The 16,065-nt window shown below is 45.9% G+C and overlaps 1 protein-coding gene across 2 annotated transcripts in view; it reads left to right on the top strand.

Moving 5' to 3' along the window:
- The window catches only part of LOC138977061 (replication factor C subunit 5-like), a 142,763-nt gene that overhangs the window by 104,771 nt on the left and 21,927 nt on the right, over positions 1–16,065 (top strand). For both annotated transcript variants that reach the window (XM_070349977.1, XM_070349976.1), the window contains exons 8-9: positions 4,433–4,562; positions 14,881–14,958. In XM_070349977.1, the coding sequence (XP_070206078.1) occupies positions 4,433–4,562; positions 14,881–14,958 (208 nt within the window). The remainder of the gene's footprint in view (positions 1–4,432; positions 4,563–14,880; positions 14,959–16,065) is intronic.

The following is a 16,065-nucleotide window of genomic DNA, read 5'->3' as shown; positions in this document are numbered from 1 at the left end:
GTTGTCTTCATGGCACCTGTGATTAGTCGAAGTGCCTGGTTTTGGACTTTGTCCAGGGTCTGTAGATGCGTCTTCGCAGCTGTCATCCAAGAGTTGGACCCGTACTCGAGGTGTGGTCTTACAGTACCTTGGTAAACTGATTTCAGAATCTTGTCAGTTGCGCCCCATGTAGTTCCTGCCAGTTTCCTTAAGATGTTGAGCTTCCTTCTGGCTTTTCCCTCTGCCTGGTTGATGTGAGGTTTCCAGGTCATTTTCTTGTCAAAGGTGACACCAAGGTACGTCTGTTGGTCTTCGTACTTTAGTGTGGTATTTCCCAGGGTAAGTTTTCCAGGTTTGGCTTTTGTTGACAGTGTGAAAAGAGTGGCGGTTGACTTCTCCCTGTTGATTGTTACGCACCAGCTTTCAGCCCATGCTGCAACACTCTCTAGGGCGATCTGTATTCTGTATGTTGCTGTGGTTGCATACTCCTCGCTGCACCAGAGTACCAGGTCGTCTGCGTAAAGCGCTGCGTGGACACCTCTTGGTAGTTCTGCTACAATGTCGTTGATGAAGAGTATGAACAAAGAGGGGGAGAGGACGCCTCCCTGGGGAACTCCCTGCCTCAGTAACACCTTCTGGCCACAGCGACCATCTACCGACACTCTGGCTCTTCGATTGTGAAGGTAGGACTTGGTCCACTGGAACATGTTGCCTCTGATGCCACACCGTAGGAGTTTTACTAGAAGACCATCCTTCCAGACCTTGTCGAATGCCTTCTGTAGATCAATAAACACTGCCAGGACAGCCTTCTTGGCCTGAAAAGCATCCTCTATGACCTGTGAGAGGTGGGTCGTTTGATCTTCTGTGCTTCTGTACTGTCTGAAGCCAGCTTGCTCTGGGGCAATGATGCTCTGTGTCTCCAGGTAGAGTTGTAGGCGCTGATTGATGATGCGCTCCATGGTCTTACAGACACAACTTGTTAAGCTGATGGGACGGTAGCTTTGGGCTTTGCTTTTGTTTTTGCCACGTTTGAGGATGGGAATCATTGTGGCTTCTCTCCAGCACTGCGGTACCTGGCCTTGCTTCCAGCTGAGGTTGTATATATCTAGTAGCTTCTGAAGCGCGGTGTTTCCTAGATGTTGAAGCATTTCGTTTGTGATGTTGTCAGGTCCTGGAGACTTCTTTTTCTTCAACTTCCTGATGGCCTTCTTCATTTCTGCCAGGCTGATGTCAGTATGCATGGCGTCTGGTACCTCATTTTCTCCTGCTGTTCTTTCCTTCTCTTCCTGTCGTATCTCTTTCTGGCGGTGCTGGGGTATGGTGGTATTACTTTCTGCTGCATATGCTGTTGCAAAATTGTTGGCGGCAGCCCTTCCTGTAAGAGTGTTTCCTTCATTTTCCAGGGTGATCTTCTGGCCTTTGGTGCTTTCGTCGTTCAGGGCCTTTGTCAGTTTCCAAAGCTTTGTTGTGTCTTTCTCCATGTTGAGGCTTGCTGTTTTCTCTCTCCAACTTCTTCTTTTGCTCTCCAGCTTGGTTCGCAAGAACTTTGCTTTTCTTTCTTGGAGCTTGATGTTGTTCTCCTGGCTGGGGTTGGTTTCAGCCTCTCTTCTTGCTTCTGTCAGAGCATCATGCGCCTTCTGCAGCTCACTTGTCCAATAAGGGGTGTAGTCTTTTCTTGCGCCATTGGGTATGCACTCCTTGGCTGCCTGGGAAATACTGTTGTTGAAGTCTTTGACTACATTGTTGATGTTCCTATCTGTAACTTCTATGCCCTTTGTCAGCTCGTTGGTGCGTACGCTGAACAAGCCCCACTGGGCCTTTTTGTAGTTCCATCGCGGGTGTTGCGAGTGTTCTGGTGCTTTAGCACGCATGGTAAGGACGACTGGGCGATGGTCACTACCTCCGAGCTGTTCTTCTACCTTTCTGCTGATCTTTCTGTGGATGTCATCGGTGCAGAAGGCCAGGTCTGGAGTTGTGGTGGTGTGCCAGCGGCGCGAGTAGAAGGTATGTGTGTCAGTGGGGTCATTTGCAAGGATAAGGTGGTGTTCATCTTGCCAGGCTTCAACTTCTTCTCCTCTGTTGTCCATGTTGCTGTATCCCCAACTCTGGGACCGGCTGTTGAAGTCTCCAGCGATGAGGAAGCCGCTGTCTGGGACCTGGATAGTGTCAAGGGACAGCATCTTGTCATCGGGGCAATAGTAGTTGACGATGTTAAATGTGCTGTCCTGGATAATGACCTTGACTTCTATGTACTCAGCTTCGCCTGTAAGTTTCTTGACTTCAGTGGCGTTGATGTTGTTTCTCACCAGTGTCATCACTCCTCCCTTTGCTCTCCCTTTCCGTCCATTTGAAAACACCTGGTAGCCTCTGATCTTGAACGGCTTCCCCTCTTGCAGGTGTGTTTCCTGTAGGCAGCAGATGTTGATACTGTTCTTATGAAGAAAGTGTTCGAGTTCTTCCTTCTTGTTGCTGACCCCTTCTGCATTCCATTGCATGATGTTGATGTCAGGGGTCTCCTTGACCTTGCTTGGTTTTTGGCCAGTTGCTCTCCTTGCTCGTCCCCTGGCTCCACAGGACAAGACGAAGGGACCTCCAGTAGCTGAGGGTGGGCTCCTTTGAGGCACGGAGCCCGGCGCTGCACCTGCCTGGGGGGTCCTCACAGGGCGAGCACCATTTCGATTGGTTTGGTCTCTGCGTGTATTCATGGCGATGGTGTGCGTGGTACTGTGATCCGTTAAAGTGCGCTGTCTCGCTCAGTACCGCCGACTTCAGCACTAGAGGTTTCTGTCGGGGTTACCCCACCCTTAGCTCCTGGTCAGGGACCTTACCTGGGAGCACAGGTAGCGGGGTTTTAACGCGCCTCTTACCCGCGTGATGAACCCGTATGAGCACATAGGGCATTTACTAGTCAACAGTGCCACCTGTTAACCACCCCGCTCTGATAGGAACACCGCCAGTTGGTCCAGGACAGCTTATTCGTCCGGGCAAGCCCGACTTATATCGCTGCAATCCCTTATATCTAAGGGACACCCCCTATCCGCCACCTGGGGACCCGCCGGGTTGGGGATGGTCGCCCCGCCACCTAATTGGAGATAGCCTGACCCCGGTGTTGTGCGAGTGTTATGGATGCACCTAGCTGTTTGCCCCAACAAATGTTTAAAGTGTGCATTTGGATCAGTCCAAAAGAACAGTTTCCTACGTAACATTTCGCTTTCGAAACCAACCGCGAACATGCCTAACTCCTGTTATAATTCCTGCACACACGAATAAGGGACTAAAGTGAGGTTTTTCTCGAAGTATAAGACCAACTATGACTTTATGGACAAGTCAGACAGGGTGGGAGTCAGACAAGGTGGGACACCATGCATTTTGTCAATCTTGTCGATGTGACATCAACAGGCATGAAAATTCTCCGTATTTTTTAAAAAAATAAACCGTTATGTTTGTTTTTTGAGTCACTTGAGAAAAAGTGACTCTATGTAATCGGTCAGTGTTAGTCTGTCCGGCCGGCCGTCTGTCCGGCCGGCCGTCCGGCCGGCCGTCCGTAGACACCACCTTAACGTTGGACTTTTCTCGGAAACTATCAAAGCGATCGGGCTCATATTTTGTTTAGTCGTGACCTCCAATGACCTCTACACTTTAACGATGGTTTCGTTGACCTTTGACCTTTTTCAAGGTCACAGGTCAGCGTCAAAGGAAAAATTAGACATTTTATATCTTTGACAAAGTTCATCGGATGTGATTGAAACTTTGTAGGATTATTCTTTACATCAAAGTATTTACATCTGTAGCCTTTTACGAACGTTATCAGAAAAACAAGGGAGATAACTAGCCTTTTCTGTTCGGCAACACACAACTTAACGTTGGGCTTTTCTCGGAAACTATAAAAGTGACCGGGCTCAAATTTTATGTGAACGTGACTCCCAGTGACCTCTACACTTTGACGTCTGCTTTGGTGACCTTTGACCTTTTTCAAGGTCACAGGTATGCTTCAGGTATGCATTGTGTTGTGAATAGCAATTTCTTCCTGTCCATCTGATGCCTCATATAATATTCAGAACTGCGAAAGTGACTCGATCGAGCGTTTGCTCTTCTTGTTTCCGTATTTTTCCTTTTTTTTTATTTTTATTTTTTTTTATTTTTTTATTTTTATTTTATTTTTTTTCCTAGTCATAGTTATAGTAAAATAGTTTTGGGGCCATGTTTGAATCCAATTTTAAGGCTCAGATAGCCCCAAATTGCACCCTTGAAAAAAAAAATGTCCGGGGGGACATGCCCCCGGACCCCCCTAGAAGTCTTGGCGCTTTGCGCTTGCGAAACTTGGCGCTGTGCGCCTTCGAATTTTGTTTTCAGTATTTTTTTTTTTTTTCAGTTTTCATGCCTGATCAACATGTCATCGGCATGTCACGCATTTGGTAAACAACTTGTGCATTTGCTTGTCTTGTTGTTTCAGAGTACGTCAATGGCATATGATTTGGTGGACGAAGATAGTGTGTACAATTGTGTTGGACATCCTTTGAGACAAGACATCGAGAACATTGTCAACTGGCTGCTCAATGAATCATTCTGCAAAGCCTACAACAGTATCCTTGAGTTTTTCAGTGTCTTTTAGTGAATTTACACTGGGCCCCACCAATGGGCCTGCCGAGGAGAACAAGTGAGGCTGGACACTTGTCAACACATGCATAGGCTTAACCATACTTCTGCCCCCACTTCTACGCCACTCAGTGCTCTACCCTCCTCCTTTAATAATAATAATAATAATAATAATATTAATGAGAGCTTATATAGCGCGAACCACAGTGAACTGTGCTCTCCGCGCTTTACATATTAACTATGAATAAAAACCATACTATTTAAACATCAAATACATACATTCTAACAAAAATAACGTAACAACAAACTTACAGCAACACATTCTCCCCTTATGGACAATACCATGCAATAGATGCACAACTCACAATAAATCATGTACAATGAAAAATATCAACTTAAAACACACACACACACACACACACACACACACACACACACATACACACACATACATACACACACACATACATGGTTGAAACTAGCCCGTCAATTGATTTCCGTCAATTGTAAAAATGTTGTGACGGAAATTCCGTCAATCCGAAATTGTGACCCCAAAAAATTATTTTGAAATCGGTTTACTTGCGGCGATGTTTGCGAAACTCGTTTGAACTGCTGACGCGATTCGGTTTCAGCTTTCGATTTAAACAGAAGTACTCTTTTGTGTAAGAGTCTGACTTTCGAGTCGCTTCATTTCTCTGTCAGCGAATAAAAGGCTCTATTTCCAAAGGAAGCCGCTTTTTTCTGTGTTTTGACGGGCCAATGAAGTGATGAAATGATTAAAGCATAGAAGATACCCGTTTTAAGTATAAACGCTTCAACAGAGTTGATCGGTGCTGACCAACCGAACAAACGCGCGTAAGCCGTAGAGTGTTTTCGGAAGTGGCTTCAGAATCTTGATACACCGTGACATTTGTGTGCCATCTGCTCCAATTTCCAAAGTGAGAGATTATGGAATTATCGGGAAGAATGTGCACGCGCAAGAAGAAAACACCACAAGAAAGCTGTACCGACTTCGTGATAAAGTCTAAGTTTACGTCGACCATTTCATTCTTTCTTTCAATGGGCCGTGCTCCGTATCTTTGGATTTTCGGTTCAACTTCAATGCGTATCTTTGGTGTAGTTTTTAGGTTAGTCATCAAATAAACAAGACATTAACTTCAGGTGTTCATGGTGTATGTGATATATGGCTGCTGTTTTTCATGTGTTATCAGTTTTGTCATTTTCTGTTTGTCTTTGAGCGTGTATCGTTATGTGTTATAAGCGCATGATCGTGTGACTTGTTTGGTGAAATTGTTGTTTTGTTCAAGGGCATTGTTTTTGTGGCTCATCGACTTGATAGGATCTGCTGTTACTTATTACTCATTTCTCTGCTTGCTTCAGCACAGTCTATCTTTAGCTTTCTGACACTCTTTTAAGCAGAATAAGTTGGAATGGACCTCTAGTGCTAGTGAGAATGGACTAAAAATAAAAATCCAAGATTTTATGTTTTTTTACGGCTGATCAGTCTCTTAGGTTTTTGACAGGCATTAAAGTGTCTTTTTATTTTTTTAGAGCCCAGGAGAGGCCATAAAATAACCTATAAAACGTCAAAATCTGTTGTCAGCTGGGGGGCTTTGCCCCCCTGGACCCCCCAACAGGGCGCTGCCCCTGTACCCCGCCAGGGCCTGGGCGGCCCCTCGACCCCTGCCTCAGAATTTTCAGTCAATTCATTTTTTTTAGGTTTCACCCATGCACATACACACACATTGTGCCACTGTGACACAACACACATCATGTACAGCCATATCTTTGAACAGGACAGGTAGAGAGTTTGAACAGGTGGGTTTTCAAAGCGGTTTTAAAGGCGGGGGTTGAGTCCATGTGGCGAATGTTATTATTATTATTATTATTGTGATCATTTTTATGCGCCTAATCTAGATATAGCCCTAGGCGCTTACATATTAATTTCTGCCGTTTGAAATGGAATTTTTTACAGACAGACAGACAGACATTTTTTACACACAATATATAACGCATTCACATCGGCCAGTAAAGCTCAGTAGCCTATTAGGCGAGCATTCACCTTTCACGGCCTTTATTCCAAGTCAAACGGGTATTTGGTGGACATTTTTATCTATGTCTATACAATTTTGCCAGGAAAGACCCTTTTGTCAATCGTGGGATCTTTAACGTGCACACCCCAATGTAGTGTACACGAAGGGACCTCGGTTTTTCGTCTCATCCGAAAGACTAGCACTTGAACCCACCACCTAGGTTAGGAAAGGGGGGAGAAAATTGCGGCCTGACCCAGGGTCGAACACGCAACCTCTCGCTTCCGAGCGCAAGTGCGTTACCACTCGGCCACCCAGTCCATGGGGGAGGGAGTTCCATTGTTTAGGGGCAGCATAGGAGAAGGGGATGCGAAAAAGTCAGGAATCAGTAGAGGAGCGAAGCTGTACACAGTCAAAATATCAGAGAAATAAACAAGAGATGTTTGACAGAAAAAGCTATGAGAAAGTTTGTAGTTAATGAGGGCTTCAACAGGTAACCAGTGGAGAGAGCAGAGTAGTGGTTTGGCATGATCTCTTTTGCGTGCTTTTAGAACTTGCTGCTGCATTTTGTACTTTCTGAAGTTTGCTAATAATATACATTGCAGTAGTCTATCTTGGACAAAACAAAGGCACACATCAGAGTTTTAGTCGCATCGACTGTCAGGCAATTTCGAATGGCACTGATGCGTCGAATTTCCAGAAATGCAGACTTACATACATTCGTCACATGCTTGTCAAGAGACGTGTCATCAGATACAATGAATCCAAGATTGCGTGCAGAAGAGGAAAAGGGAATGTCACAGTCACCAACTCTTAAAGCAGTAGGAAGGGTGGAGCAGAAGTACGTTTAGATTTTATGAGTAGAACTGACTGTGTTTTCATCATTAAGCTGAAGCTTGTTGTCTAGCATCCAGATCTTGACTTCAGAAATACGGTTTTCCATATTTTGGGCTGCAGTAAGTGCTTGGTCTGGGGAAAAGGAGTCCTGAAGCTGGGTATCATCAGTAAATGACTGGCTGGAAATAGCAAAAGAGTTAACCAAGGAAGTAAGAGGTTTTGTGTACAAAATAAAGAGAACAGGGCCTAAAACTGAGCCTTGTGGGACACCAAATGCTACCTCAGCAGATGATGAGTGGAGGTTATGCAGGGATTGGCTTGGGTTTTGTCCACTAGAGGTCCATTGACTGACTCGGGCCATGAATCAATCAGTCATTTTGGAAACCAATCAGTCAAGAAAAAAAATTCCTTCCGCCACGGGACCGCCGCAATTGTGCATTACGGCAGTGAGGAGAAACTTCTGAAAGTTGTTTACAATGTACAAATGTTAAATTCTTCATTTTCTTGTTTATTTTTTAATGGTCTTACATGAAGAGAAATAAAAGGTCTGAGGACACAATAACAAACAAAAAAGTTATCAAAACAACTTGATGGACAGAAAAACAACTTTTTTTTTTATCAACTCCACAGACAATGTCAGTCTTTCCTCTCTCACACACTCACTAGATTGGCACATTGGCTAGAATGGCACTTCAGGGGTTACATTGGCACACTGTAATAGTACATTTAACTTGACCAGAATGGCACTTCAGGGTTACATTGGCACACTGTACCATCTTCTTCTTCTTCTTGGCGTTCGCAGAGGTTACACAATCAGTCCAGCACTGGTGATAAATGTTGTCGTTTTCTCCAACTCCTGTCGACTGCCGTATAGTTTGGTCTGCAAGGGAGTTGGTGACGGCCACACTTCTTTTCGTTCCTCATCTAGTAAGGGACATCGCTGTAAGATGTGTTCCGCTGTTTGGTCCTCTTGACCGCAGGCACAGGTTGGTGATGGCGCCAGCTTGAACTTTCGGTTCATGTGAGCATTGAGCCTGTTGTGGCCAGTACGCAGCCTGATGAGGTTGACTTGCTGCTCTCTGGACATTGTGTGGTAGTCATCTCTGTTTGTCCTTGGCCTCATCAATGCCTTGATGATTGTCTTCTGCTCACTAAAGCTGACACTGTTTTCAGGTTGGTCTTCCACGGCTCCTTCTTTTGCCAGCTCATCTGCCCTTTCATTTCCTGGTATCCCACAGTGTGCTGGTATCCACTGGAGGACAACTCTTCTGGTTTGTCTGACCATCTGTAATGCTTTGGCCAGCTGTGGGAGTTTGTCGTTCTCTAGGGCCTGAAGGACTGAAAGGGCGTCCGAGAGGAAGACAACTTGGTAGCAAGGGTCTGCGGAGTCCTGAACGAAGGAGGCGGCCTGCATGAGAGCTTCTGCTTCTGCTTTATAGTTTGTGCAGTGTTTGCCAGTGGCAACGCTGGATGTAGCTGTATGTCCCCCAGGGAACTGGATGAGAATGCCTGCACCTCCATTGAGCACGGCGTTAGTTGCTGATCCATCGGTGTATACATGGATCCACGCCTCTTTTGGGTACTGTTCGTCGATCAGGGCTAAGGTGAGTGCCTGTCGAGCTGTGTCATTCTGATCTTCTCCTGAGGTAACATGTGGAACACTGGTGCAGATCTGGATGCCTGGTTTCTCTGTTGCCTTGGGGGTTTCCTCTTCTTCTTGAGTCAGAGGTAGAGTGTTCTGTGGAAGGACTTCCCTGTACTGTCGAGAAAGTCTCTTGCTCTCGTGTACAAAACTGCTCCGTTTAAGCCGGTTCTTGGTGAGGTTGCTCAGTCTGTGCTTCATGGGGTGGTCGGGTAGGCACTTGAGCTTCTCGGCCTGTACCATAGTCTTGGCTTCTCTTCTCTGACAGAGGGGTTGGATGGTGGTAAGCTTCTCCATTTCCTTGATGGGCGTGGATTTCATTGCACCGGTGATGAGTCGGAGGGCCTGGTTTTGCACACGGTCAAGGCTCTGCAGGTTTGTCTTGGCTGAGGTTGACCACGCTGTGGAGCCGTACTCGAGGTGGGGTCTGATTGTTCCCTGGTATACTGTCTTCAGTATCTTCTCGTTCGCTCCCCAGGTGGTACCTGCCAGCTTCCTGAGTATGGCTAGCTTGCGCCGGGCCTTTGTCTCTGCCTGTGCAATGTGTGGTTTCCAGGTCTGCCGTCTATCAAAGGTGACACCAAGGTACGTTGCTTCTTCATCCTCTCTCAGAGGAGTTCCACCAAGCCTAATGGTTCCGGCTTTCTGCTTTGGCGACAGTGTGAATAGGGTGGTGGAGGATTTCTCCTTGTTGATGGAGACGCACCAATCTTCTGCCCATGCGTTCAGCCTATCTGCCGCTTGCTGCATTCTGTAGGTGGCAGTACTTGCGTGCTCCTCCTTGCACCAGATCACAAGGTCGTCTGCGTAGAGAGCAGCTTTGATCCCCTTGGGCATCTCAGACACCAGATCGTCGATGAAGAGAAGGAAGAGTGTGGGGGAGAGGACTCCGCCCTGAGGGACGCCATGACGAAGGAGGAACTTCTTGCTTTTGGTCTGGTCGACGTTAACTCTTGCCCTGCGGTTATAGAGGTAAGAGCGAATCCACTGGTACATGTTGCTGGACACGCCTTTCCTCAGCAGTTTTACAAGGAGTCCATCTTTCCAGACCTTGTCAAAGGCCTTCTGAAGATCTATCCAGGTGACGAAGACCAGCTTCTGTTCCTGAAAGGCATCTTCAACTTCTTGCGCCAGGTAAGTGACCTGATCTTCAGTGCTGCGGAACTGTCGGAATCCAGCTTGTTCAGGGGCGAGGAGGTTCCTGGATTCCAGGTACCACCTGAGGCGCTCGTTCACAATTCTCTCCAGGGTCTTCACAACACAGCTGGTGAGGCTGATTGGGCGATAGCTGGTGGCCTTCTTTGGATCCTTCCCTTTTTTGACTCACATGCGAAGCAAAAGTGAGTCTATGTACTCACCCGAGTCGTCCGTCCGTCCGTCCGTCCGGAAAACTTTAACGTTGGATATTTCTTGGACACTATTCAGTCTATCAGTACCAAATTTGGCAAGATGGTGTATGATGACAAGGCCCCAAAAAACATACATAGCATCTTGACCTTGCTTCAAGGTCAAGGTCGCAGGGGCCATAAATGTTGTCTAAAAAACAGCTATTTTTCACATTTTTCCCATTTTCTCTGAAGTTTTTGAGATTCAATACCTCACCTATATATGATATATAGGGCAAAGTAAGCCCCATCTTTTGATACCAGTTTGGTTTACCTTGCTTCAAGGTCAAGGTCACAGGAGCTCTTCAAAGTTGGATTGTATACATATTTTGAAGTGACCTTGACCCTCAACTATGGAAGATAACTGTTTCAAACTTAAACATTATGTGGGGCACATGTTATGCTTTCATCATGAGACACATTTGGTCACATATGATCAAGGTCAAGGTCACTTTGACCCTTATGAAATGTGACCAAAATAAGGTAGTGAACCACTAAAAGTGACCATATCTCATGGTATTTCATTTATTCGGATTTAGTTCTCTTTCCTTGTTTGTATTATGATTGTGTAAGTGTAAAGCGCTCTGGGCTCGTCACCACGAGGTTTACGCGCTATATAAGTAATCGTTATTATTATTATTATTATTATGGTAGAAAGAGCCAATAAGCACCATTGTACTTCCTATGTCTTGAATTAACAGCTTTGTGTTGCATGACCTTGGATGACCTTGACCTTGGGTCAAGGTCACATGTATTGGTAGGAAAAATGTGTAAAGCAGTTCTTAGTGTATGATGTCATTGCTATGTAAAGGTCAAGGTCAAGCATGTGAGTCGTATGGGCTTTGCCCTTCTTGTTTAAGATGGGGATCATGATCGCTTCTCGCCAGAGTTGTGGTAGCGATCCTTCTTGCCAGCTGCTGTTGAAGACCTCGAGTAGCTTGTTCTCTGCTGCACTACCAAGGTGGGTTAGCATCTCGTTGGTGATGCCGTCTGGGCCAGGGGACTTCTTCGCCTTTGACTTTTTCAGAGCTGAGTGCAGCTCGTGGAGTGTGAGTGGTTGACTCATGGCGTCCACTGTCGACTGTCTGGCAGGTCTCTCTCTTTTCTCTCTTCTTGCTTCTCTCTGTTTCTCGGGGCTAACATGGAGGTTGCTCTCAGCTGCATAGCTTTCAGCAAATTGGTTGGCAGCATGCTTTCCAGTTAGCACCTTCCCGTTCTCTTCTAATGTGATCTTTCCTCTGCTGGTGTTCTCATCATTCAACTGCTTGGTGAGCCTCCAGAGCTTTCTGCCATCCTTCTCAAGGTTCAGAGAGCTTGTTTTCTCTTGCCAGCTTCTCCGTCTTGCCTGTAGCTTCTTTTTGAGAAATTTGGCTTTGGCTTCCTGGAGGCGGATGTTGTTGTTTTGTGACGGGTTGACTTCTGCTTCCCTTCTGGCGTCTGCCAGATCATCATCCAGTTCCTGCAATTCATTACTCCAGTAGGGCTTATAGTCTCTCCTGGCACCCCTGGGAATGGACTCACGCGCTGCTCTGAGGATGCTCATGTTGAAGTCCTTCGCCACCATGTTGATGTCTCGACCCTCGACTCTGATGTCTTTGGTGAGTTCGCTGGTGCGGTGTCTAAAGAGGAACCAGTTCGCTCTTTTGTAGTTCCACCGTGGGAAGGAAGCTTCAGTGCAGGACTCCATGCCCAGGGTCAAAAAGACTGGCCGATGGTCACTTCCACCTAGCTGTTCTCCGACCTCTCTGCTGGTTAGCTGGTGCATGTCTTCCGTGCAGAAGGCTAGGTCAGGAGTTGATGTAGTGTGCCATCTTCTGGAGTAGAATGTAGGGCAGTCAAAGGGACTGTTCAAAAGGATGAGACCTTTGTCGTCCTGCCAGTTCTCCACCTCTTCTCCTCTCCGATCCAGGTGGTCATATCCCCAACTCTGTGAATGACTGTTGAAGTCACCCACCACGATGAAGTTGGAGGCCTGTGCGGGGATCGTGTCAAGGGCGAGGTGTCTATCATTGGGGCAGTAGAAGTTGACAAGATGGAATTCTGATGTCTTCGTCTGGATTCGAATCACCTGATATTCGGAGTCCTCCATGTGCGTTTCTATCAAACAGGCATTGATGTTGTTCCTGATGAGGGTCAGGATTCCTCCTTTGCTTCGGTCTGTTCTGTCGGACCTAAGGCATTGGTAGCCTCTCACTTTGAAGGACTTTTGGGGTGTCAGGTGCGTCTCCTGAATACAGCAGATGTTGATGTTCTTCTCATGCAGGATATGCTCCAACTCTGTCTTCTTGTTCAGGATACTTTCTGCGTTCCAGTGCATGACCTGAAAAGGTCGCTGCTGACTGGGTTTCTTCCTGGTTGTGGTGGTGCCAGTCACTTTCCTCCCGCGTCCCCTGGCGTGACAAGACGGACGGGAGGGACCTCCAGTAGTTGGGGCTGGGTCCCTTTGAGGCATGGGACCCGACGCTGCTCCACCCTGGGGGGTCCTCAATGGGCGAGCGCCATTTCCATCTGTGCTGGTTGATTGTGTCATCATTTGCGTAAGTGCGTGTACCCATGGTTTGTTAGAATGCGCCGTGCGGCCCGGGTCCTCCGTCTTCAGCATTCGGGGTTTTCTGTCGGGGTTACCTCACCCTTAGCTCATGGCCCGTACGTCCTACCCTGAGAGCACAGGGGGGAGGATTTTCCGGGATCCCACCCGGAGCCAGTTTGGTCCGCGGCCGCAAGCGGCTGATCTCCATATCTGAAGACCGTTCCCCTATCCGCCACCCGGGGACGCGCTGGGTTGGGGGTGGTCGCCCCACTGAAAATCCCACACTGGGTTAAGAAAGATCAGCCTGTCCCAGACACTGTACCATAATAGTACATTTAATTTGACCAGAATGGCACTTCAGGGTTACATTGGCACATAATTTGATAAAAGTAAATTTCAAATTGACTAGAAATCCACATTGAAAATAAACTGAGTATCTTCTTTCTTTCTCTCCCATTCACACACACCACCACCACTTGCTACAAAACTGCAAAAACACCATTGTGCCTTGGCTTGTGAATGATGTGCGAGACATTTTGTTTTGTTTGTCAGCGGAAATTGCGCACTCAGCCGAGGTAAACGTAGGATCGGCGAGCGAAACAAAGTAGCTGATCCCAGTTTTTAAAATACTCCAACTTTCGTCTGCTTGCTAAGTCTTGCGGTGCTCCCAGTCTTGCTGCGAGTCCTTTCGATCACGATTTTCACCAAAATAAGACGAGCTGACTGACTCTGCTGCATGTCTATCGGTCAATTGACGGATTGAGACCCATGTCTTTTCCGAATTCAACATGGCAAATGACCGACGCCCAAGCCAATCCCTGGTTATCAACTGTGACATTCTAGTCAAGTACGACTCAAACCAGGCCAGTGCGGTGCCAGAGATACCGTAGTGCACGTTTAGCCTGCTCAACAGAAGTGCGTGATCAAGGCTGCCGACAAATCCAGCAAGGTCAAAAGAGACATTACTGTGATCACGGGCGAGCAGGATATCGTTCATAATCTTGACTAGGGCAGGTTGTTAAAATTCAAGTAAGTCAATAACTGTTGTAAGACTGCTTTCTCTTCAATTTTTGACAGAAATGGGAGGTTAGAAACTGGCCAATAGTTCATCAGCTGATTTGGGTCAAGAGACTGTTTTTTAAGCAGAGGTTTCACAAGAGCAGATTTATAAACAGAGGGAAATGATCCAGACTGCAAACAATCATTCACAATTTCAACAACAGTTGTGGGAGTAGCTCATTAAGACATTCAACAAACAATGAAGTTGGCAGTGGGTCAAGAGAGCAAGTGCATGGTTTTGATGGCAGAATGAGCGTTTTCAGTGAGTCGGCCGATACAGGATGAAAGCTATCAAAGGTAGAAGCAACACATGTGTTGACATCTTCGACAGGAGATGACGAATGAACATCAAGCTCTTTAGGAAGTGTAAAGTAACTGCCACCAAGGCCAGCAGGACCTGAAGGCACCGCCAGTGGTACCTAACATAACCTCTTTCGCACTTGGCCTCCACTCCCCCATCCCCCTCCAGTGTCCTAATATCCTCCCTTCTTTTTATTGTGCTTCTCCGCCTATAAGATGACACTTGCTGTACATAATGTCTTGCCCTTGTTTCTGGACTGGGATAGAATTGTGCACTGTTTTACGCAGCGCACATTTTACTATTTTTAGTTGGTTTACATAGGTACGGTAGTATTACGAAACACGTTAATTAACACATATTGTATGGACCTTGAACAACCGGGAAACATTATTGGTGATGTTCCATGCTTGTGTGTACATGACTATTACAGTGAAGGCAATCAACTCAAGTAAGAACAAAGTATTCATGACGGAATGTCCCTATTGTTACACTCACAAATCAAATAACCTTAACATTTTCAGACATTCTTGAAATGAAGACAGCAAAAGGATTAGCATTGCAAGACATCCTTTCGGAGGTTCATACCTACATCCACAGAGGTTTGTTGAATATTTGATATCTTAGAATAGGCTGCTGTACATAAGACAACGAACCTGTCTACAACAACCACCCAAGGGACTGAGCAAAAGTCTGGAACGGTATAGTCTGGCCGAAGGGCAGGTGGAGGATGTTTTTAATTATTTAAACAAACTCTAGGCAACTTTTATATAGTTCTCAAGAAGAACAGTTTTTTTAGGACGATTGTAGAAGGTGTACATACACCTTTATGCAAGAACATTGTTGAATTACATTCCGATAGTGTTTACGTACCGTTATCTGCTCTCAACCGTTTTCTGCAAAGAACACATCTTGTACTTTCAGACTCACTTTCTAGGCAACTTATGAAGCAAGACTGAACATTTCAGATTGAAAAACTTGATAATTAACACATACCTGTAACGATCCAAAATTTCAATCGAAGTATCTTCAGTATGTTGATAAATTATTCTGAAAGTTTCAAAGCAATCCAACATGTCATCGCTAAAGTGCAGCGCTTTTTGTCATGATACCCCCAAAAAATGATGCGAAAAGTCCCGTTTCTGACCGCTCTAGCGATCGACACCTGCATCAGTAGGAATAGCATAGCACACACAAGTTAGCTAAACAAATCATTGACTTTCTTCTCGTATGTAAAAGTTGCAAAGTTTTGCCTATTGTGATTTTTTGTCGATTTTTAATTGGGCCCTTCCGTTTTTGTCTGGTCGATTTTGAGGGAACCCTGATTAGAGCGTGATCCCTGTAAAAGAAATTTTTAATCCAAAAAGTGATCCTGGTAGTCAAGTGAACGGCCTTAACTGGCATATCAAGTTTGAATGAAATTTCACGGGAATTAATGCTTTAATTTGGGTGCAAAATTTGTTGCAATCATTTTTTGGCCAAGTTTATTTTGGTTGCTTTTGTGTTGAAATCTCAATATCTCCAGTGCTGTGCTCTTTATGACAATAGTCTTTCCCGCCATCTGACAGAGTGGATTTGTGAGAAACAAAATAAACGCATGTTTCAGAGTGTGACTTCCATGCGTTATGGTCAGTTCCGGTCAGGTTTTTTTCAATACTGCTTTTCTCAGCAGATTTTAAAGTGTTGTCTGGTGCAGTTAAATATTTGAT

This window comes from Littorina saxatilis, linkage group LG9 (genome assembly GCF_037325665.1).
Source record: "Littorina saxatilis isolate snail1 linkage group LG9, US_GU_Lsax_2.0, whole genome shotgun sequence".
Taxonomy (NCBI): domain Eukaryota; kingdom Metazoa; phylum Mollusca; class Gastropoda; order Littorinimorpha; family Littorinidae; genus Littorina; species Littorina saxatilis.
This window is presented reverse-complemented; position numbering and strand designations above follow the sequence as displayed.